The following is a 23,664-nucleotide window of genomic DNA, read 5'->3' on the forward strand; positions in this document are numbered from 1 at the left end:
TTCCTTTTCTCCAGAGATGCTGCCTGACCCGCCGAGTTACTCCAGCATTTTGTGTCTATCTTCGGTGTAAACCAGCAGCTGCTGTTCCTTCCTGCACTTGGATGGGAAAGGTTTAGAACAAGGGGTCACAGTTTAAGGATAAGAGGGAAATCTTTTAGGACCGAGATGAGGAAAACATTTTTCACACAGAGAGTGGTGAATCTCTGGAATTCTCTCCCGCAGAAGGTAGTTGAGGCCAGTTCATTGACTATATTTAAGAGGGAGTTAGATGTGGTCCTTGTGGCTAAAGGGATCAGGGGGTATGGTGAGAAGGGAGGTACAGGATACTGAGTTGGATGATCAGCCATGATCATATTGAATGGCGGTGCAGGCTCGAAGGGCCGAATGGCCTACTCCTGCACCTATTTTCTATGTTTCTAAGTTTAGTGGGCTATGGGCTAAACGCGGGCAGGTGAGTAGATGGGGCATCATGGTCAGTGTGGGCCAAAGGGCTTGTTAACGTGCTGTATGACTCCTTGACTATTATGGGAATGATCCCGTGGATGATTGTGTTAACATTTGAGAAGTGTTTGAAGGTTCTGGGCTTCAGAAGGATAAGGCAGGATCTCATTGAAACCAATAGACAATAGACAATAGGTGCAGGAGTAGGCCATTCGGCCCTTCGAGGCAGCACCGCCATTCAATGTGATCATGGCTGATCATCCTCAATCAGTACCCCGTTCCTGCCTTCTCCCCATATACCCTGACTTCAAGAGAGAGCTAGATAGGGCTTAAAAATAAGGGAGTCGGGATATGTGATAAAGTTACCCCTCAGGTTTCTAGTAAAGCATTTCCTCCTCACCTTAAACCTATGTCCTCTGATTTCTCGATTCTCCTACTCTGGGCAAGAGACTCTGTGCATCTACCCGATCTATTCTACTCATGATTTTGTATACCTCTATAAGATCACCTCTCATCCTCCTGAGCTCCAAGGAATAGAGTCCCAGCCTGCTCAACCTCTCCCTATAGCTCAGGCCCTCGAGTCCTGGCAACATCCTTGTAAATCTTCTCTGCACCCTTTCCAGCTTGACGACATCTTTCCTATAACATGGCCTACCAACTTCTATACTCCTATTGGTGAGAATGGAATGAACTGACAGCCCTTTCAAGTGCTTGTTTCCATTATTGCCTGGATTGACCTCTTTATACACCGGAGGATTGTATTATCCCACCAAGCTACAGATGAACAGATTACTTTCCACACTTTCTTGCCTTTTGACTGCCTTTGTGTATTGAATTGATTGAAAGATACAGCATGGAAACAGGCCCTGCGACTCACCGAGGTTCTGCGAGAGAAGGGAGAGAGAGAGGGGGGAGGAGGGGGAGGGAGAGGGGGAGGGGAGGGGGGGGGGGGGAGAGAGGGGGGGGAGGGGGGGGGGGGGGGGGAGGGGGGAGAGAGGGGGAGGTGAGAGGGAGAGAAGGAGGGGGGGGGGGAGGGGGGAGGGAGAAGGGAGGGAAGGAAGGAGGGGGGGGGGGGGAGGAGGGGAGGAGGGGGGGAGAGGGGGGGGAGAGCGGGGGGAGGGGAGGGGGAAGGGGAGAGAGAGGGGGGGGAGAGAGGAGAGAGGGGGAGGAGAGCGGGGGAGGGGGGGGAGAGGGGGGGGGGGGGGAGGGGGGGGGGGGGCGGGGAGGGGGGGGGGGGAGGGGGGGGGAGAGAGGGGGAGAGAAGGAGAGAGGGAGGGAGGAGGGGGAGAGAGGGGGGAGAGGGGGGAGGGGGGGGAGAGAGAGAGGGGGGGGAGAGGGAGGGGGGAGGAGGAGGGGGGGGGGAGAAGCGGGGGAGAAGGGGGAGGGAGAAGGAGCGGGCATTTAACCTACCGGTCGGTTTTCCTTGGTCCTGAAAACTCCAGTGAGCCAATCAAAATGCCCGGTCAGCGAAGGAGATTGCCTACAGCTGCCCTCGACTGCCTGTAACTACATACATAGCGACCCCACTCCACTGCACCACGAGTTCAAAAGAACCATGCTGACCAATTTTTACTTGCGGAAACATTTTCAACATGCCGCAGCAGGTCGCCACAGTGGGACAGCCCCTTGAGGCAGCAAATCTACCGCTGCAGCAACGTGACTTCTATTGAGTAATTAATGAAACGATCTTGGCACTGACAGAATAACCAGATGGAGCTTCATTTTTCAGCTCAAGAACTGCACAAAACAATTTTACTAATTGACACACACTATTGAAAACAGTAATCCAAATGTCTTTTCCACTCCGCATGTCTGTGATGAAATCAGATCGTGCCTTCCTTCCCACTGCTGTATTTGAATGGTACACAATGCAGTCATTCTTTGGCAATCCTCCTACATTTTGTGCGTGTTTAGGCCAAAGTTATCCACAGTACAACATCATTGCACTCTCTGAGGATGAGTCACTCTTTCCAGCTCTTTTTAATCCACCACAGACTGTACACTTTAGACTTTAGAGATACAGCGCCGAAACTGGCCCTTCAGCCCATCGAGTCCACGCCGACCAGTGATCACCCTGCACACTAACCTACACACACTAGGACCAAATTTACAATTTTTACCAAAACCAATTAACCTACTGACCGAGGGTCAATCTACAATTTTTAGCGAAGCCAATTGAACTACAAACCTGCGCATCTTTGGAGTGTGGGAGGAAACCAGAGCACCTGGAGAAAACCCACACAGACACAAGGAAAACATACAAACTCCGTACAGTCAGCACCCATTAGTCAGGATTGAACCCGGGTCTTTGGCGCCGTAAGGCAGCAGCTCTACCGCTGTACCACCGTGCCTCCAAATTTGGAGATACAACGTGGAAACGGCCCTTCAGCCCACCAGGCTCGTGCTGTCCAGGAATCATCCCGTACACTAATCTACACTCACTGTGGTCAATTTTACAACTTGCCCTTCGGCCCATCGAATCTGCTCCTCCATTAATCATTTTCCCCTCTCACTCCCATTCTCCTGCCCTCTCCTGCAACCTTTGCTTCTTGAAAAGCTTTCCCGACAGCTCAGGCCTTAAAGTCTGGGAAACATTAATGTAAATCTTCTTTGAACTCTTTCCAGCTTAATGGCATCCTAACTAAGTGATCAAAACTGAACACAATATCTCAAATGCGGCCTCAATTATGCTATTAATTTTTGAATAAAATTAATTGATTTTAATTAATTAGTAAATAATGAGTTAATTCTGATTGATTAATTAAGCAGCAACTACTGGTGTGCCACCCTATCAAGAACTCCATCAATAACATTTTTAGAACATGAAGAAAGACTGGATAGACTCGGCTTGTACTCGCTAGAATTTAGAAGATTGAGGGGGGGATCTTATTGAAACTTACAAAATTCTTAAGGGGTTGGACAGGCTAGATGCAGGAAGATTGTTCCCGATGTTGGGGAAGTCCAGAACAAGGGGTCACAGTTTAAGGATAAAGGGGGAAATCTTTTAGGACCGAGATGAGGAAAACATTTTTCACACAGAGAGTGGTGAATCTGTGGAACTCTCTGCCACAGAAGGTAGTTGAGGCCAGTTCATTGACTATATTTAAGAGGGAGTTAGATGTGGCCCTTGTGGCTAAAGGGATCAGGGGGTATGGAGAGAAGGCAGGTACAGGATACCGAGTTGGATGATCAGCCATGATCATATGAATGGTGGTGCAGGCTCGAAGGGCCGAATGGCCTACTCCTGCACCTAGTTTCTATGTTTCTATGTTTGTATACAGGGCTGGTACACAGGACATAAAGTGCTGGAGTAACTCAGCGGGTCAGACAACATACATGGGCAACGTTTGAGGTTGTGACCCTTCTTCCAAACTGAGTTACAGTGGGGTCGGCACAGTGTCACAGTTGCTGCCTCACAGCGAACACAGAGACCCGGGCTCGATCCTGACGTCATGTGCTGTCTGTGTGGAGTTTGTACGTTCTCACTGCGATCACGTGGGTTTCTTGCGGCTCCTCCCACGTCCCACAGACAAGGATGTTTGCAGGCCAATTGCTTCTGTAAAGTGCCTCCTAATTTGCAGGATGCATAAGTGGAATGACACAGAGGTAGTGTGAGGGGTGATTGATGGTCGCGTGGACCCAGCTGGGCTGAAGAGCCTGTTTCCACTCTGTGTCTCCAAAACTACATGTTGTCTGACCTGCCGAGTTACTCAAGATTCCAGCATCTCTGCGAATCCTTGTATGTGCCTCTAGTGTATGTGCATGGTGTTTGCCCTTGTGGCTCTCTTCATTTAATATGATCTCTTTACTCATCAGGAAGTGGAAGATCTTCTCTTGGCTAAGATGAAGGAACTACATTGCAGAATGGGGGCCAATATGCCATCCCTGCAAGGCGACATTGCAAGCTTTAAATGCATGCTTGAGGCAGAGGAACGAAGGTGAGTATTTACAGATGACGCACCAGTCTGAACATAGAACATAGAACAGGGCGGCACGGTGGCGCAGCGGTAGAGTTGCTGCCTTACGGCTCTAGAGACCCGCGTTCGAGCCTGACTCCCCGCCACCTGCGTTGGATTTCGGCAAGTGTTCCATTTTCCTCCCACATTCCAAAGACGTGCCAGTTTGTAGGCCAATTGATTTGGTAAAATTGCCAATTCTCCCTAGTGTGTGTGTGTGTCCCTAATGTGCAGGGATCGCTGGTCGGCACGGACTCGGTGGGCTGAAGGGCGTGTTTCTGCTCTCTATCTCCAAACTCTAAACCAAACAGTACAGCACAGGGATAGGCCCTTCGACCTGTGTTGAAGCCAAGCCCAACTCTTATCAGCCTGCGCTTAACCCGTATCCCTCCGTTCCCTGCATGTCCATGTTGCTATCCAAAGATTTCCTCAATGCCACTATTACATCAGCATCAACCACGACTGTGTTCCAGGCACTCACTACTCTCATTCTAAGGAACATGCCCTGCAAACCTTCTTCAAACTCTGCCCCTCTCACCTAAAAGATATGTCCTCTAGTATTTGATTTGTGCATCCTCGGAAAAAGGTTCTGACTGTCCACCCTATCTATGCCTCACAGTTTTATAGTCTTCTATCAAGTCTTCCCGCAACCTCTGACATTCCAGAGAAAGCAATCCATGTCTGTCCAACCTTTCTCTGTAGCTAATACCAAAGATCCTATAGCGGAGCAAGATAGACCACTCCTGCTAAATGCAATGGGCTGACGTGTAATACGCAACGGAGCGGAACGTGGGCCTTTTTTTCATCCATTTCAGTAACCTGACCCGACTCGCAGTGTAATCAACGTTGCGGGGGAACAGTTTGTGTTAATATATTATAATTCTGAAAATGAGGAGAAGATTTTTCCCAAAGAACTTTGATTTTTACGAGGATGTTCCCGTAACCGGCTTCCGTCTCCGCACTAGTATCTTTGCTCCGCTACGGGATCTTTGGTGCGGAGACGGAAGCCGGTTACGGCAATGGGGCCGAAAATTACCCATGAATCTGCCCATGACTGTATTACGACTTTTTTGTCAGGTAATCTATCTTGCTCGCTGTAGGATCTTTGGCGAATACCCCCTAATTCAGGCATCGTTATGGTGCCTGCACCCTTTCCTGTGTTGGGTTGACCAGAAGCGCCCACAACACTCCAGGTGCAGCATAAACAATGTTGAGCTGCACCATGGCGTCTTTTATTTTAAGTTCAGTTTAGAGATACAGCGTGGCAACAGGCCCTTTGGCCCACCGAGTCCATGCTGCCCAGCGATCGCCCATACACCAGCACTATCCTACACACTAGGGACAATTTACAACCGTCATCGAAGGCCATTAACCTACAAACCTGCACGTCTTTGGAGTGTGGGAGGAAACCGGAGCACCCGGGGAAAACCCACCTGGTCACGGGGAGAAGGTACAAACTCCGTTTAGGATTGAACCCGGGTGTCTGACGCTGTTAGGCAGCGACTCTACCGCTGCGCCACCGTGCCGCCATCATTGACTTTTGTACTTAATGCCACGACCAAAGAAGACGGGCATACCATCTGCCCTCTTGATCACTCAATATAAATCACTATCTCCATTGTGATAGCGTTATACAGAGTCATAGAGTGATACAGTGTGGAAACAGGCCGTTCAGCCCAACGCCCACACCGGCCAACATGTCCCAGCTACACTCGTCCCACCTGCCCGCGCTTGGTCCATATCCCCCTAAACCTGTCCTAATCATGTACCTGTTCAACTTTTTCTTAAATGTCCGTGCTTCAACTACCTCCTCCGGCAGCTCATTCCATACACCCACCACCCTTTGTGTGAAAAGGTAACTCCTTTTCAAAAGATTCCTATTCAATCTTTTCCCCTTCACCTGAAACCTATGTCCTCTGGTTATCGATTCACCTACTCTGGGCAAGTGCGTCTACCCGTTCTATTCCTCTCGTGATTTTATACACCTCTATAAGATCACCCCTCATCCTCCTGCGCTCCAAGGAATAGAGTCCAAGCTTACTCAACCTCTCCCTGTAGCTCAGACCCTCGAGTCCCGGCAACATCCTTGTAAATCTTCTCTGTTAGCTGTGGACGGTCTCTCATGTTATTTTGCACCACCATCACACCTTAGCTGCCGTGAGGCCATGTGCACCACACACTCCATTAGTAGAACCTCTTAACCCCTCCAACCCAATGGGGTATCAACTTCAATAGCTCAACAGTGGCACAGTTGGTCGTGCTGCTGCCCCACAGCACCAGAGACCCAGGTTCGAGCCTGACCTCGGGTGCTGCCTGTGTGTGTGGAGTTTAGGCGTTCCCCCTGTGACAGCGTGGGTTTTCTCCGGATGCTCCGGTTTCCTCCCACATCCCAAAGACGTGCGGGTTTGTAGGTTAATTGACTTCAGTAAAACTGTAAATTGTCCCTAGTGTGTGTAGGATAGTGTTAGTGTGCGGGGATCGCTGGTCGGCGCGGAACGTTGGGTTGTAAGTTGCCCAAGTAAATATTAGGTGCTGTCTGAACACCTTCGCTCAGACCCCTTCCCATTCCCACACTGATCTTTCTGTCCTGGACCTCCTCCACTGTCCAAGTGAGACCACACACAAATTGGAGGAACAGCACCTCATATTTCGCCTGGGCAGCTTGCACCCCAGCGGTATGAACATCGATCTCGCTTGTTAGTTTCATGTAACCATTGGGGTCATTCACCCCGCTAGTCGCCCCACTACACCACTGTCCGCATCCTCGTATTCCTCTCGTTATCAACTTGCCCACAGTGACCAATGTGTCCCGTCTACACTAGTCCCACCTGCCTGCGTTTGCTCTATACCCCTCTGAACATGCCCTCACCACGCACCATTCTAAATATTTTTTAAACGTTGCAATAGTCCCAGCCTCAACCACCTCCTCTGGCAGCTCGTTCCATACACCTACTGCGTGAAATAGTTACTCCTCAGGTTCCTATTCATTCTGGGCAAGATTAAATACCTGATCTATACCTCTCGTGATTTTATACACCTCTATAAGATCACACCTCATCCTCCTGTGCTCCAAGGAATAGAATCCCACAAAGCCTGCTCAACCTCTCCCTGTAACTCAGACCCTCTAGTCCTGGCAACATCATAGTAAACCTTCTCTGCGCCCTTTCAAGCTTGACAATATCTTTCCTCTAACATGGTGCCCAGAACTCTAAATGCGGTCTCACCAACGTCGTATACAACTGCAATGTGAGTTCCCAACTTCTATACTAAATACTCTGACTGATGAAGGCCAAAGTGCCAAAGGCCTTTTTGACCACCTTATCTACCTGCAACACCATTTCCAATGAACTATGCACCTGGTGTCCAGTAACAACATAGCGGGTATGAGTACAATGAAGGCACACACACACACATACAACACATAGAGAAATGCCAGGGTGCAGAATACAGTGTCACAGCATTGTGGCGTTATTAGCTACAGAGAAGGTTCGGATTGAAAAGAAGTGCAAGACCTGTGATGAGATGGGTTGGAAGAGCAGAGCAGCACGGTGTCTCAGCAATAGAGTTGCCGCCTTTTACAGCACCAGAGACCCGGGTTCGATCCTGACCATGTGTGCTGTCTGTACGGAGTTTGCACGTTCTCCCCGTGGCCTGCACGTGTTTTCTCCAAGATCGTCGGTTTCCGCCCACACTCCAAAGACGTACGGGCTTGTAGGTTAATCGGCTTTGGTAAATTGTCCCTATTGTGTGCAGGATAGTGCTGGTGTGTGTGGATCGCTGGTCGGCGCGGACTTGGTGGGCTGAAGGGCCTGACTCCACGCTGTATCTCTAAACTAAGACTGTTGAGCAGTCTGGTCACAGCAAGGAAGAAGTTATTCCTGGAACCTGCTATCTAGCTCTTTGTGTATCTGTCAATACTGGGAGCTAATCTCAAGACTGGTGTACGTATGTTTGTTATCCTCCCAGTGTCTCCATTAGCTACGAGAGTTGGAATCCATCAGAGAATGACAAGCAGTTAATCTGAGGGAGAGGGAGTGTTGTAGACTCACCTGAGCAGCTCTGAAATTCAAAAACCCTATAGAAACAAAGACCTGTAGATGCACCATCTTCCTGTTCTTCTCCACAACTGCACTCTCCCTCCATCTCCCACCGGATCACCTACAAAATCCTGATCCTCACCTACAAAGCCCTCCACCATCTGCCCCCCCCCCCCCCCCCCCCCCCCCCCCCCCCCCCCCATATCTCACTGACCTCCTCTCCCCCTACCAACCCTCACGGTCCCTCAGATCCCACATCAGCCGGTCTCCTCTCCATCCACAAGTCCAACCTCCGCAGTTTTGGGGACAGAGCCTTTTCCAGGGCAGCTCCCAGGCTCTGGAACTCCCTTCCCCAACTGATCCACAATTCCGTGTCCCTCACCATCTTCCAGTCCGGCCTCAAGACCCATCTCTTCACCTCTGCCTATCCTTAGCCCCACGTGCCGTCCCTTTTCATCTGTGCATTAATTGCCTCATATTGTGTTTTGTATTGTATTCTGTATTTACTTTGTGTACTAGTCATGTCTCTACTATTTATTTCATTCCCCTTGCATGTTTTTCCTCTACCTGCTAAATTTTTGTAAGGTGTCCTTGAGACTCTTGAAAGGCGCCCATAAATAAAATTTATTATTATTATTATTATTCTCTCTCTCGCTCTCTCCCTCTCTGTCTCTGTCTCTCTCTCTCTCTCCCTCTCTCTCTCTCTCTCTCTTTCTGTCTCTCTCTCTCTCTCCTCTCTCTCTCTCTCTCTCTCTCTCTCTCTTTCTCCCTCTCTCTCTCTCTCTCTCTCTTGTGGGTGGGATATTAGTGTGGGGGTGATTCCGGGTCACCAATGTACCTGTCCCCTTTCCCTTCTCTCCCTCCCTCTCACAGTGTGAATCTCTGTAAAGGTTGGTTGGCGTAGAGCAGTAGATGCAACGTGTCGGGCTGCAGAGAGGAAGGGGGTGGTTGATACTCGTGCCAAACCAGTGCCGATTGTGTTCTCTGTATTGTGCAGGTTGAACAGCTCGATGGTTTGCTGCAAGAGGAGTTCTCCATGCAAGCCCAGCCTGCCTTGCCCACGGACACCCTGCCCTTCGACCAACCAGTCAGCGCCGCGCCGGGGGTCTACCTCGTCCTGCTGCCCCCCCGTCAACCTGCGGCCCTGCCCCCCTCCCTGCCCCATGCCCACCCCCTTCAAGCCCGTGCAGAGGGCCCTGCCCCCCCCCCCCTCTGCCCCCCCCCTCCCTGCCCCCCTCCCAGCTGGACGCCCCCTACCCCCCAGTGCTGCCCCCCTCCTCCGCCCTCAGCACCCGCCTGCCAGCCTACCAACCCCCCTGCCCACCCCCCCACTCCCTGGTGGCCTGCCTGGCCGGCATGAGACCCCCCTGCCCCCCCAGCTGCTCCCTGCCCCCCAGCCGCATGGGCTGCTCTGTCGGCCGGCCCATGACCCCCACCTGCCTCCCCACGGCCCGCATGGGCTGCCCCTCCACCTCCCCCCTTGCCCTGTACACCACCATGCTCCAGGCCCGGTGTCCCTCCACACCGCCCCTCACCTGCCCCCCTGCCAACCCCATGCCGAGCTGCAACCCCCCGCCACCCCGCCCTTGCTCCGTGGCCAGTCCCTACCCAAAGCCCTGCCCCCCCACCGAAATGCCAAGGTTTAAACATGACCATTGTATGGGTAAGATGATGAAGACTTAATTCTCCTCTACTCTGGAATAGACATGTGTGATGTCAAATATGAAGTCTATTTTTTCTTTGTCTTTGGGCTGTCTATTTTCCTTTCCGAGGCACCCGATATGTAAGTGATCCTAGAGGTGAATTGAAAGCCCGCGTGGCCTTTAGCGGCCATCTTCTCGCTTGGTTTCATGCCCGTTGATAACTTCCATGGTATCTGGGCAATGTTGGCTTTCCCATGCGATCTTGGGTCACCAAGCTCCCTTGGAAAAGCACCGCTGGTCTTCCCGCCGAGACCGTACTTCGGGAAGCTCCTGGCCTGGGTGGGTTTGCACCGCGAGCGGGTACAACGCGCGAGGGGACGGTCTACCGTGTATGTGTACAGAGGGCGCTGAGATCAGATGCGACCGAGTGCCCACAGCATCTGCCCTTGCCATCGCAGCAGAGGTCCCGAGCCCTGGGTAAGAGCTCTGGTCAACGGCAGTGGCCAAACCCCCTCGTCACATCAACCCCCTGTGGTACAAGTTCATCCAACCCATTCCCACCGGCGTAGTAAGCCAGGTCCCCATGCACTCCAACACCACCCCCCCCCACGCACCACACTAGTACATCCGGCAGTCAGGGATATTGAGAACCAGTCAACGTAACGTGCAAATGGGATGAACCACCATCAAATGGAGGGGAGTTGGGAGCAGGCTCTTCTTGTCCTGACGGTTCCTCTCGTTGACGGATGACGCAAACCCCCAAAGGTCGTGAACGCAGCACGAGGTCACGGGGATTAGACCGCGCCCTTGGCATGAGAAAGAAGAGACGGAGGAAGAAGGAAGAAGGAGAACGGCAATAGTGACCAGACCTTTGCATCCCAGCGGCCCGTGCAGCCAAATCCTTCCGTGCCCCAGCTCCCGACCCACCAGCGACTGGATCCAGTGGATGTGGCCAGGAGAAGGACAACCTTTAGATTAGTTTAGAGATACAGTGCGGAAACAGGCCCTTCGGCCCGCCAAGTCCATGCCGGCCAGCGATCCCCGCACACTAACACTATCCTACACACTCTAGGGCCAATTTACAATTACACTAAGCCCATTAGTCTACAAACCTGTATGTATTTAGAGGGGGTGGGAGGAAACTGGAGATCCCGGGGAAAATTCACGCAGGTCACTGGGAAAATGTGACAGCACCCATAGTCAGGATCAGACCCGGGCCTCTGACAAGGCAGCAACTCTACCGCTGAGCCACCTCTGTTTAAAGGAATCCAAGGAACTACATTTCCCCTGGGGCACCATTCCCCACCAGCCTGGCGTAAATCGTCCCATCTCCAACCCACAGCCTCGATGGCCAATTAATAACCATGGGCCAAGATACTCCAAGCATACCACTGCTCACATCGGTCTCCTAGATATGACAATCACCTTTGCTTCCAGACTAAATCATAGTGTCCAGATCGTCATAGAGTGATACAGCGTGGAAGCAGACCGCTCGCCCGTTGCCCACAGTGGCCAACATGTCCCATCTATACTAGTCCCACCTGCCTGCGTTTGGCCCATATCCCTGCAAACCTGTCCTCCAAATCTCTCCTAGTTTACACCCCAGCGGTATGAACATTGACCTCTAATTTTTGATAGCCCTTGCTTTCTCCCTCCTCCCCCTCCCCCTTTCCGGTTCTCCCACAAGTCCTACTGTCTCCGCCTTCTTCCTTTCTTTTTCCCACCCCCTCCCCCACACCCCCCCCCCCCCCCACCCCCCGACATCAGTCTCAGGAAAGGTCTCAACCCGAAACATCACCTATTCCTTCTATATATAGATGCTGCCTCACCCGCTGAGTTTCTCCAGCATTTTTGTCTACCTTCGATTGTTCCAGCATCTGCAGTTCTTTCTTAAACAACTATCCATGTACCTGTCTAACTGTTTCTTAAATGTTGCGATAGTCCCTGCCTCAACTACCTCCTCTGGCAGCTTGTTCCATACCCCCAACACCCTTTGTGTGATAATGTTGCGCCTTGGGTTCCTATTAAATCTTTCCCCCCCTCCTCTGCTTCTTGGTTCCCCTACTCTGGGCAAGTGACTGTGTGCGTCCACCCGATCTGTTCCTCTCGTGCCGTCTCGTATTACTCCAGCACCTCCTGGACATGTTGGGGGATCCTCAGTACGTCAATCCCCGTCAATTGCCCCTCTGGAGGCATTTGCAGTTGACCTTGGGACAGTGTTGCGTTGGGCTCTTTGAGGGTCTAAGATAGGCACGAAATGCTGGAGAAACTCAGCTGGAGAGGTGGCATCTCCGGACAGAAGGAACGGGGTGACGTCTCGGGTGGAGACCCCCCCCGCTGATGACCCCATCATCGCCATCTCACCTTCCCCGGAGACCTCAGACCAGGAGAGTCCAACCCACAGTTATTGCCCCACCTTCATTCCAACCCACCTCTCTTTCCACACAGTCAAACCCCATCATGTTCCCTGATGGCAATATCGACAAGGTTTCATGATTTTGAGGCGTATTTCATGGGCGGTTGGAAAACGGCTGCACGGCATGGCAGCGGGTAGTGCCGCTGCCTCACAGCGCCAGAGACCCGTGTTCTCCCTGTGTCCCTGGGACAACATCCTCCCTGTGACCCTGTGCGTTTCCTCCGGGTGCTCCGGTTTGAGTTTGACTTTAGTTTAAAACAGTCAGCGGAAAGACAATGCACGATTACAGACCAGCCAGCCACTGTGTACAGATACGTGATAAGTGGAATAATGCTGGAGGTCTCCTCCCATCTCCCAAAGACGTGCGGGTTTGTAGGTAATGTGATCTCTGTAAATTGGCTCCTACTGTGAAGGGAGTGGATGATGAAGTGGGATTACGCAGAACTCGTGTTCAGCGGGTGATCGATGGTCCGTGGGCTGAAGGGCTTGTCTCCACACCGTTGTCTTCTAATCAATCACGAAATCACGATCAATACACCATGAGGAATTGTAACTCACAAACAGTTGTGTTTGCCAAGTGTTGTTACATTATTCTAGACCTCTTCACCTTCCCCACCATCTAACCCAAGTATCTCACCACCAGTGGCCCAGCGGTAGACTTGCTGACTCACAGCGCCAGAGACCCGGGTTCCATCCTGACTACGGGCGCTGCCTGGACGTTCTCCCCGTGACCTGCGTGGGTTTTCCCTAGGGTCCTCCGCTTTCCTCCCACTTCCTCCAAAGACGTTATTTGTCTTCGATAAAGATTGTAAATTGTCCCGAGGGTGTAGGATAGTGCTAGTGTACAGGGTGGTCGCTGGTCGGCACGGACTCGATGGGCCGAAGGGTCTGTTTCCACGCTGTATCTCCATACTAAATCAGCTCCAGTACTCCTTTAACTGAAGAAGCCCATAGATATTTGCAATCTCTAGCAAGTTTCGACCAGCTGTAATATCATGAAGGTTTGCTTATAATTCCAGTTATTATCACTTGCCCGTTCTAAAGTGTTGACAACCCCTCTTAACACACCAGATATCTCCCACTGCATAGTTTGAATGAATTGAAGTGTGTCACCTTAACAGAAATAAGAGTGAACTAAAGGGCATGTCCCACTTATGAGACTTTTTCGGCATCCGCCGGCATCCCCATCGTTACAGGTCGCCGAAAATTTCCAACATGTTGAAAATCCAGCGGCGACCAGAACAAGGTACGACTCTTTGGGCGACTACTCACGACCACGCAGGCTTCACCCCGCGACATGTCGCCAGGGGTGTCGCCTGTACGGTCGTGAGTCGTCTCCACAGTCGCCCAAAGAGTCGTAGCGTCTTTCTGGTCTCAACATGTTGACATTTTTCGGCGACCTATGACGGGTGCCGACAGACGGAGAAAAAGTTGCGTAAGTGGGACAGGCCCTTGAGACACCGCAAGCTCCAGTGAAACAGTTATTCCCATAGAGCAGCACCATCTCAGTGGAAGTGTTCACTGCCTTCAGAAGCAGAAGCAAGACTTTCTGTTGAGTTTCTTGTTAAGTACAAAGGGGTGTATGTTACTGAATGCTAGAGAGATAGTATGGCAAGAATTGGAGGAGGAATGTCTTTAGTCAGAGGGTGGTGAATCTGTGGAATTAATTGCCGCAGAAGGCTGTGTAGGCCAAGTGGGTATTTTTAAGGCAGAGATAGATAGATTCTTGATCAATACGGGTGTTAGGAGTTAAGGGGAGAAGGCAGGAGAATGGGGTTATGAGGAAGAGATATATCAGCCATGACTGAATGGCAGAGTAGACTTGTTGGGCCAAAGGGCCTAATCCTGCTCCAATCACTGATGAAGAATCTACTGTGAGGCAATTGGATTGAAAGATACAGCATGGAAACAAGTCCTTCCGCCCACCAAATCCACACCGGTCACCTGTTCACGCTAGTTCTATGTTATTCGGCTTTCTCATCCACTCCCTACACACTAGGGGTTAATTTACAGAGGGCCGGTTAACCTACAAACCTGCACAACATTGGTATGTGGGGGGAAACCAGAGCGCCCGAACAAAACCCACGCGGTCACGGGGAGAACGTGCAAACTCCACTCAGACGGGAGCCGAGGTCAGGATCGAACCTGGGCCCCCGGAGCTGTGAGGCAGCAGTTCCTCCTGTAACATTGGATGTTGCTCTTAAATGCTTTCCTTTGTTACTGAATATTAGTTTATCCACGTGAATGAGAGGCGAGAACTTCAGCGGATATTTCACTGGCTGGAGCGTTGGTTGAGACATATAAAACAAGGATTTAAAAAAATATTGTTACAATATTTTTAATTCCATGTTAATCCTTCCTAATAATTTCTGCTCACCCGCTGCCATTATAGAGTATGCATCGGGGGCAACCAAAATCACAGTGAAGGGGTGAGCAGTGGGAAGAGGCAGTGTGGACTGGGAGAGGGGGGGTGGGGAGGGGGTGGGAGAGGAGGATGGTGAGGAGAGAAACATTGCTGACATCAACCTTCCCGATGCGTTACAACCACAATTTAGGACGGCACGGTGGCGATGCGGGTAGAGCTGCTGCCTCACAGCGCCGCCAGAGAACCGGGTTTGGTCCTGACCTCAGATGCTGCCTGTGTGGAGCTTGCACGTTCTCCCTGTGACCCAGTCGCTTTTACTCCGGGTGCTCCGGTTTCCTCCTCCTGTCAAAGACGTGCGGGTTTGTAGGCTAATTGGCTAACCAGTCAGCGGAAAGACGCAGTGCACAGATACATGATAAATGGCTGACATTCATTGTTAAGTCTTTGTTACACTCGAGAGGATTCATGGTTTGGTGCAGTTATCGTGTTAAACCGTGGGCGGCACAGTGGCACAACCGGTAGAGTTGCCGCCTCCACAGCTCCAACATCCCAGGTTCGATCCTGACCTCGGGTGCTGTCTGTGTGTGGAGTTTGCACGTTTTTCCCTGCGGCTGAGTGGGTCTCCTCTGGGTGCTCCGGTTTCCTCCCACATACCAAATACGTGCGGGTTTTGTAGGTTAATCGGCCCCTCTGTAAATTGCCCCTAGTGTGTCGGGAGTGGATGAGAAAGCGGGATAACACAGAACTAGTGTGAGCGGGTGATCGATGGTCGGCGTGGGCTGAAGGGCTTGTTTCCATGCTGTATCTAAACTAAACTAAAATCAGGAGGGAAGAGTGGAGTACCTCCACACACATGCAAACTCTCTCACCTCACTTTGCCTGCCAGAGCTTAGAACAATTCTGCTTTATTATCCCCACAGCAAGTCCAACATTTTGACCTTTAGTTTAGAGATACAGAGTGGAAACAGTCCCTTTGGCCCACCGAGCCCGCACTGACCAGCGATCCCTGTGGATTAACACTCTACTACACACACACACACTAGCGCCAATTTACAATTTGCAGAAGCCAATTAACCTACAAACCTGAACGCCTTTGTGGGAGGTGGGAGGAAACCGGAGCAACCGGAGAAAACCCACGCAGGTCACAGGGCAAACGTACAAACTCCGTACAGACAGCACCCGTAGCGAGGATTGAACCTGGGTCTCTGGCGCGATAAGGCTGCAACACTACTGCTGCGTCGCTGTGCCCGCCAACTTGTTTATCCGCTGCTAAAACTCACACTTGTCCAACAAACAGATTTTCTCGAGATAGACACAAAATGCCGGAGTGACTCAGCTGGACAGGCAGCATCTCTGGGTGACGTTTCGGGTCGAGATCCTTCTTCAGACTGAGTGTCAGGGGAGAGGGAAGCACAGAGATATGGAAGGTTAAGGCGTGAAAAGGACAGATCAAAGCAGACGCTGATCAAGCAAAAATGTAGACGGAGGGGAAGTTGACAACGAGGAATACAAACAGTGAAATTAATTAGGAGGACAGTGAAACATACAGTGCCCTCCATAATGTTTGGGACAAAGACCCATCATTTATTTATTTGCCTCTGTACTCCACAGTTTGAGATTTGTAATAGAAAAAAAATCACATGTGGTTAAAGTGGACATTGTCTGATTTTATTAAAGACCATTTTTATACATTTTGGTTTCACCATGTAGAAATTACAGCTGTGTTTATACACAGTCCCCCCATTTCAGGGCACCATAATGTTTGGGACACATGGCTTCACAGGTGTTTGTAATTGTTCAGGTGTGTTTAATTGCCTCCTTAATGCAGGTATAAGAGAGCTCTCAGCACCTAGTCTTTCCTCCAGTCTTTCCATCACCTTTGGAAACCTTTATTGCTGTTTATCAACATGAGGACCAAAGTTGTGCCAATGAAAGTCAAAAAAGCCATTATGAGACTGAGAAACAAGAATAAAATTGTTAGAGACATCAGCCAAACCTTAGGCTTACCAAAATCAACTGCTTGGAACTTCATTAAGAAGACAGAGCACTGGTGAGCTTACTAATCGCAAAGGGACTGGCAGGCCAAGGAAGACCTCCCTCCACAGCTGATGACATAAGAATTCTATATTAAAGAAAAATCCCCAAACACCTGTCCGACAGATCAGAAACATTCTTCAGGAGTCGGGTGTGGATTTGTCAATGACCACGGTCCGCCGAAGACTTCATGAACAGAAATACAGAGGCTACACTGCAAGATGCAAACCACTGGTTAGCCGCAAAAATAGGATGGCCAGGTTATAGTTTGTCAAGAAGTACTTAAAAGTTTTTAAAAAAAAGGTCCTGTGGACAGATGAGATGAAGATTAACTTATTTCAGAATGATGGCAAGAGCAAAGTATTTGAGGAGAGAAGGAACTGCCCAAGATCCAAAGCATACCACCTCATCTGTGAAACACGGTGGTGGGGGTGTAATGTCCTGGGCATGTATGGCTGCTGAAGGTACTGGCTCACTTATCTTCATTGATGATACAACTGCTGATGGTTGTAGCATAATGAATTCTGAAGTGTATAGACACATCCTATCTGCTCAAGTTCAAACAAATGCCTCAAAACTCAATGGCCGGCGGTTCATTCTACAGCAAGACAATCATCCCAAACATACTGCTAAAGCACCAAAGGAGTTTTTCAAAGCTAAACAATGGTCAATTCTTGAGTGGCCAAGTCAGTCACCCGATCTGAACCCAATTGAGCATGCCTTTTATATGCTGAAGTGGAAACTGAAGGGGACTAGCCCCCAAAACAGGCATAAGCTAAAGATGGCTGCAATACAGGCCTGGCAGAGCATCACCAGAGAAGACACCCAGTAACTGGTGATGTCCATGAATCGCAGACTTCAAGCAGTCATTGCATGCAAAGGATATGCAACAAAATACTAAGCATGACTACTTTCATTTACATGACATTGGTGTGTCCCAAACATTATGGTGCCCTGAAATGGGGGGACTATGTATAAACACAGCTGTAATTTCTACATGGTGGAACCAAAATGTATAAAAATGGCCATTATTAAAATCTGACAATGTGCACTTTAACCACATGTGATTTTTTTTTTCTATGACAAATCTCAAATTGTGGAGTGCAGAGGCAACTAAATAAATGATAGGTATTTGTCCCAAACATTATGGAGGGCACTGCAGATACGTAGAAAATGTAGAGTAGGCCATACGGCCCTTCGAGCCAGCACCGCCATTTAATATGATCATAGCTGATCATCCAGAATCAGTACCCTGTTCCTGCTTTCTCCCCATATCCCTTGATTCCATTAGCCCTAATAGCTCTATCTAACTCTCTCTTGAACACATCCAGTGAGTGGCCTCCACTGCCTTCTGCGGCAGAGAATTCCACAGATTCACAACTGTCTGGGCGAAGATTTTTTTCCTCATCTCAGCCCTAAATGGCCTTGCCCCTTATTCTTAAACTGTGACCCCCTGGTTCTGGACTCCACCAACATGGGGAACATTTTTCCTGCATCTAGCCTGTCCAATCCCTTAAGAATTTTATATGTTTCTGTAAGATTTCCTCTCATCCTTCTAAATTCCAGCAGGTATCAGCCCAGTCGATCCAAACTAGTGGGAGAACCATTAGAGAGGGAAAGCCCTACAGATACCCTCCCCAAGTTAATGCATGCAGCTTTGAAATGTCCGCTCTCTTAATGGGGCTGGGCTTATAAAATGAAAGCGGCCTGTGGTGAAGACCGTTTGCAAACCGTGGGAGGTGACTTGTCGGGAGCACCTACACTGATATCTCTTCTTCTACAGTACCGGTGTGTTGCAATGGGGAGCCACAGAAAGACTGCACAAAGCCTCCTCCGCTGCCTGCGTCTCTGACCAGCTGCAAGTCTGGCCAAGGCAACGACTTTTTCAGCAACATGATCAGGGAACTGAACCGCAACGGTGTGTGCAGCAAGTTTCCTCCCTCCAAGCCAGTCGTGACTCCCTGCAACCCCAACACACCCACCGCCAGGTAACCAAAACCGCTTACTGCTTCATAGCTCGGCTCGGCTTATTGCCACGTGTACCCAGGTGCTGCGGAAAGCTTTTGTTGCGTGCTAACCAGTCTGGGGGGGGGGGAAGACAAAACCGAATAGTGAAAGGCCTGGGTAGAATGGATGCAGAGAGGATGTTTCCACTAGTGGGAGAGTCTAGGACTAGAGGGCACAGCTTGAGAATTAAAGGGCGTTCCTTTAGGAAGGAGATGAGGAGGAATGTCTTTAGTCAGAGGGTGGTGAATCTGTGGAATTATTTGCCACAGACGGCTGTGGAGGCTAAGTTAGTGGATATTTTTAAAGCAGAGATAGACAGATTCTTGATTAGTACGGGTGTCAGGCGTTATGGGGAGAAGGCAGGAGAATGGGGTTAGGAGGGAGAGATAGATCAGCCATGATTGAATGGCGGTGTAGACTTGATTCTACCCATTTCTGCTCCTATCACATATGACCTTATGAATACATGATTACAATCAAGGCATTTACAGTGTATAAATGCATGATAAGGGAATAACGTTTAGTGCAAGGTAAAGTCAGCAAAGTCCGATCAAGCATAGTCCGAGGTTCACCAATGAGGTAGATAATAGCTCAGGGCCGCTCTCTGAATGTGGTGGGATGATTCAGTTGCCTGATAACAGCTGGGAAGAAACTGTATCTGAATACAGAAACTGGAGATGTGCGTTTTCACACATTTATACCTTTTGGCCGATGGGAGAGGGCAGAAGAGGGAGTGGCCGGGATGGGCCCTAGTGTGACCACACCTGGAGTATTGTATACTGTTATGGTCCCCTAATTTGAGTAAGGACATTCCTGCAATTGAGGGAGTGCAGCGTAGGTTCACAAGGTTAATTCCCGGGATGGCGGGACTGTCATATGCTGAGAGAATGGAACAGCTGGGCTTGTATACTCTGGAGTTTAAAAGGATGAGAGGATATCTTATTGAAACATATAAGATTGTTAAGGGCTTGGACACGCTAGAGGCAGGAAACATGTTCCTGATGTTGGCCGTGTCCAGAACCTGGGGCCACAGTTTAAGAATAAGGAGTAAGCCATTTACAACGGAGACAAGGAAACACTTTTTCTCACAGAGAGTTGAGTCTGTGAAATTCTCTGCCTCAGAGGGCGGTGGAGGCAGGTTCTCTGGATAGTTTCAAGAGAGAGCTAGATAGGGCTCTTAAAGATAGTGGAGTCAGGGGATATTGGGAGAAGGCAGGAACGGGGTACTGATTGGGGATGACCAGCCATGATCACATTGAATGGCGGCGCTGGCTCGAAGGGCCGAATGGCCTACTCCTGCACCTATTGTCTATTGACTGGTTTGAATTGCAGGGCGCTTTGACATTGGTGAGTGCATTAGTCTGGGGTTGGGACCAATAGCTTAGCTTAGTTGATCGTAACTCAGCGGGTCAAGGCAGCATCTCTCGAGAAAAAGGACGGGTGATGTTTCGGGTCAGAACCTTACTTCAGACTGAAGATAGAGGTTGAGGAGGGGGGAATGGAGGTTAGAAAGGGCCAGAACAAAGCAGGGCCATCAATGGATGACCTCAGGAAGGGTGGAGCTCATAATGGCCCATTGTTGGCGGGGGGGAAGAGGTACTGACGAGAGGGATACAAGGATACGAACAGTGGGACTAGTAGGATGACTAGGGTGGGGGAGGGGGGCTTTTGAGAGGGAATGCAGGGGTTACTTGAAATGAGAGCAATCAATGTTCATACCACTGGGTTGTAAGCTGCCCAAGCTTATAACATGTTTACAAGCTTACAACCTAGTGTAGATTAGTTTAGTTTATTGTCACGTGTGCTGAGGTACAGTGAAAAGCCTTTTGTTGCGTGCTAACCAGTCAGCGGAAAGACTACACATGATTACAATCGAGCCGTCCACAGTGCACAGATACAGGATAAATGACTGACATTCACTGTCAAGTCTTAGTTACACTCGAGAGGATTCATGGTTTGGTGCAGTTATCGTACAGTTAAACCATGGGCAGCACAGTGGCACAACCGGTAGAGTTGCCGCCTCACAGCTCCAGCAACCCCGGTTCGATCCTGACCTCGGGGGGCTGTCCGTGTGTGGAGTTTGCACATTTCCCCTGTGACTGAGTGGCTTTCCTCCGGGCGCTCCGGTTTCCTCCCACATCCCAAGTATGTGCGGGTTTGTAGGTTAATCGGCCCCTCTGTAAATTGCCCCTTGTGTGTCGGGAGTGGATGAGAAAGTGGGATAGTGTAGAATAGTGTGGACGTTCTCCCTGTGACTGTGTGGGGGTTCCCCCCCCCCCCCCCCCCCCCCCCCCCCCCCCCCCCCCCGAGTGCTCGCGTTCCCTCCCAATTCCCAAGGGGGTGTGAGTTGGCAAATGAAATTGGCCACCTTAAATTGCCTCTAATGCGCAGGTAGTGGTAGAATCAGGAGTGAATTGGTGGGAATGTGGGGAGAAATAGCTGGAGAATGGGATTGTTCCGTGATCAAGCATAGATTTGAGGGGCTAAATGGCCTTGTTCTACATCTAAGGGAATATGGAAAACTGGAGCAGATGAGAGAGTAGATAAGAGGTACTCACCGCCTTCTGTGGTATTCCCTTGGGATGGGAGTGACTGTATTCCACTCTTGATTCTGTGGGTCCTAAGGTGTTTGATGAGGCCAGTGTGAGACTTGGCAGGTCCAGGCTCCACCTAATGACTAAAGTTGGACACAAAATGCTGGAGTAACCCAGCGGCTCAGGCAGCATCTCGGGAGCGAGGGGGGGGGGGAGGAATCGGGTACGTTTCGTGTGATCGATGGTGTGCATGGACTTGGTGGGCCGAAGTTCCTGTCTCCATGCTGTACCTCTAAACTCTAAACTGATTTTAAAGGGCCCAGGGGTTGTGGGTGGACCAAAACAGAATTGGTTTAAACAGCGGGTTGTGATTTGGAATGTCCTACATATACCAAGGTGGAAACAATTTAATAAAAACAGAATTGGATTTTTTTAAAAGCCCAGAGTGCTGGAGTAGCTCAGCGGGTCAGGCAGCATGTCTGGATTGCATGGATAGGTGACGTTTCAGATCAAGACCCATATGCAGATTTGAAACATCACCTATCCACGTTCTCTAGAGATGCTGCCCGACCTGCTGAGTTAATACAGCACTTTGTAAAATTGTTGTTCTTTGCTTCGAAAAGTGGATGAATAAGGAGAAAACTGGCAGGGCTGTCTGCAGGAACAAACTAGGAAAGAGGTTGCTAATGACATAACCCTTTCCATAACCCAGCATAGGTGATAAGATTTAGGTTTATTAGTTTCACATGTCCTGTGAAAAGCTTTATTTTGCATGCTATCCAAACAGATCACATAATACTATACATGGGTACAATCGAGCTAATCTGAAGGAGAATATGTAGAGTATACAGGGTGTAGAATCTAGTTCTCAGCATTGTAGCGCATCAGTTCCAGAGACAAAGTCCAATTTCCGCAATGGGGTAGAGGTGAATCGGACAGTACCCCGGCTTATGGAAGGACAGTTCAGAAGCCTGATAACAGAGGGGAAGAAGCTGTTCCTGAGTCTGGTGGTGTGTGCTTTCAAGCTACTGTACCTTCTGCTGTGAATTAGCAATGCAAGGTTATATTCCACAATGTGACATAGAGACAAGAGTTTGGAGCAGGAGGGGAGTGCCAGAATTATAAATCATTCATGAACCTTGAGTCAATAAGCAGGTTTGATTCAGTGGACATGTTGCACAGGCCGCTGTGTGTGTGTGTGTGTGTGTGTTGCTTGGGAGACGGGCGTGGCCTTTCAACTGCCAAGTGCAACTTATCTTTGCTGCCCTCTTTGGTTACCGTGACGATTAAAGGGCCTGTCCCACTTGGGTGTCATTTACGCGACATCGTTCACGCGTCACGGCGCGCATGTGAGGTGCGCAAGGCGTGCATTACGTGCGCATGTCCCGTTGTGAGGCGTGGTGGCGTAGGCAGTGACACGTGGTGCCCCAGGATTTTGGGATTTCACAAAATCTTCGCGCACCATTTGCGTGACGTGCAAATGAAGCTCAAGTGGGACAGGCCCTTAAGTTCCCCCCTTTCCCCTCCCCTTCCCCTCCTCCCCCCACCCCCACTCCAGTGTTTGTAGCAATGGGATTATCAACCCCTTGGGATTATCCTGACATTCAGTATTCAGTTTAGTTTATTGTCACGTGTACCGAGGTACAGTGAAAAGCTTTTGTTGCGTGCTAACCAGTCAGCGGAAAGACAGTACGTGATTACATTCGAGCCGTCCACAGTGAACAGACACATGATAAGGGAATAACATTTAGTGCAAGGTAAAGCCAGCAAGGTCCAATCAAGGATAGTCCGAGGGTCACCAATGCGGTAGATAGTAGTTCAGGACCGCTCTCTGGTTGTGGTAGGATGTCTCAGTTGCCTGATAACAGCTGGGAAGAAACTGTCCCCAAATCTGGAGGTGTGCGGCTTTTCAATGGATCCATTTCCAGAGGGAACGAAATCAAGAAACAACCAAGGAGAAATCACAGGGACATAGCAGTGATTGTGTACAGCATTCCGAGTATATGTTTTCTTGTTCAATACAATGGAGGATTTAATAGTAATGTAGCTGGGTGGGGCAATGTTGGTGGGGGATAGTGTGTCAACCTTTGTAAAACTAGAATTAGCAACCATAACAAGGTTGTTAAGGAGCAGGGCATTGTGTTAAACATGCAACAGAACTGTGCACAGTTGTTTAATAAGGACCTGTCCCACTTGGCGATTTTTTCCGGCGACTGCCGGCGTCGTATCAG

General features: G+C 49.9%; 1 protein-coding gene across 1 annotated transcript in view; it reads left to right on the forward strand.

Annotated features, from left to right (window-relative positions):
• The window catches only part of LOC129708032 (lamin-B2-like), a 98,611-nt gene that overhangs the window by 67,607 nt on the left and 7,340 nt on the right, over nucleotides 1-23,664 (forward strand). The window contains exons 10-13 of the mRNA XM_055653574.1: nucleotides 4,258-4,379; nucleotides 9,432-9,627; nucleotides 9,677-10,097; nucleotides 18,676-18,880. Coding sequence (XP_055509549.1) covers nucleotides 4,258-4,379; nucleotides 9,432-9,627; nucleotides 9,677-10,097; nucleotides 18,676-18,880 — 944 coding nt within the window. The remainder of the gene's footprint in view (nucleotides 1-4,257; nucleotides 4,380-9,431; nucleotides 9,628-9,676; nucleotides 10,098-18,675; nucleotides 18,881-23,664) is intronic.

Source organism: Leucoraja erinacea, chromosome 22 (genome assembly GCF_028641065.1).
Source record: "Leucoraja erinacea ecotype New England chromosome 22, Leri_hhj_1, whole genome shotgun sequence".
NCBI classification, from domain to species: Eukaryota; Metazoa; Chordata; class Chondrichthyes; order Rajiformes; family Rajidae; genus Leucoraja; species Leucoraja erinaceus.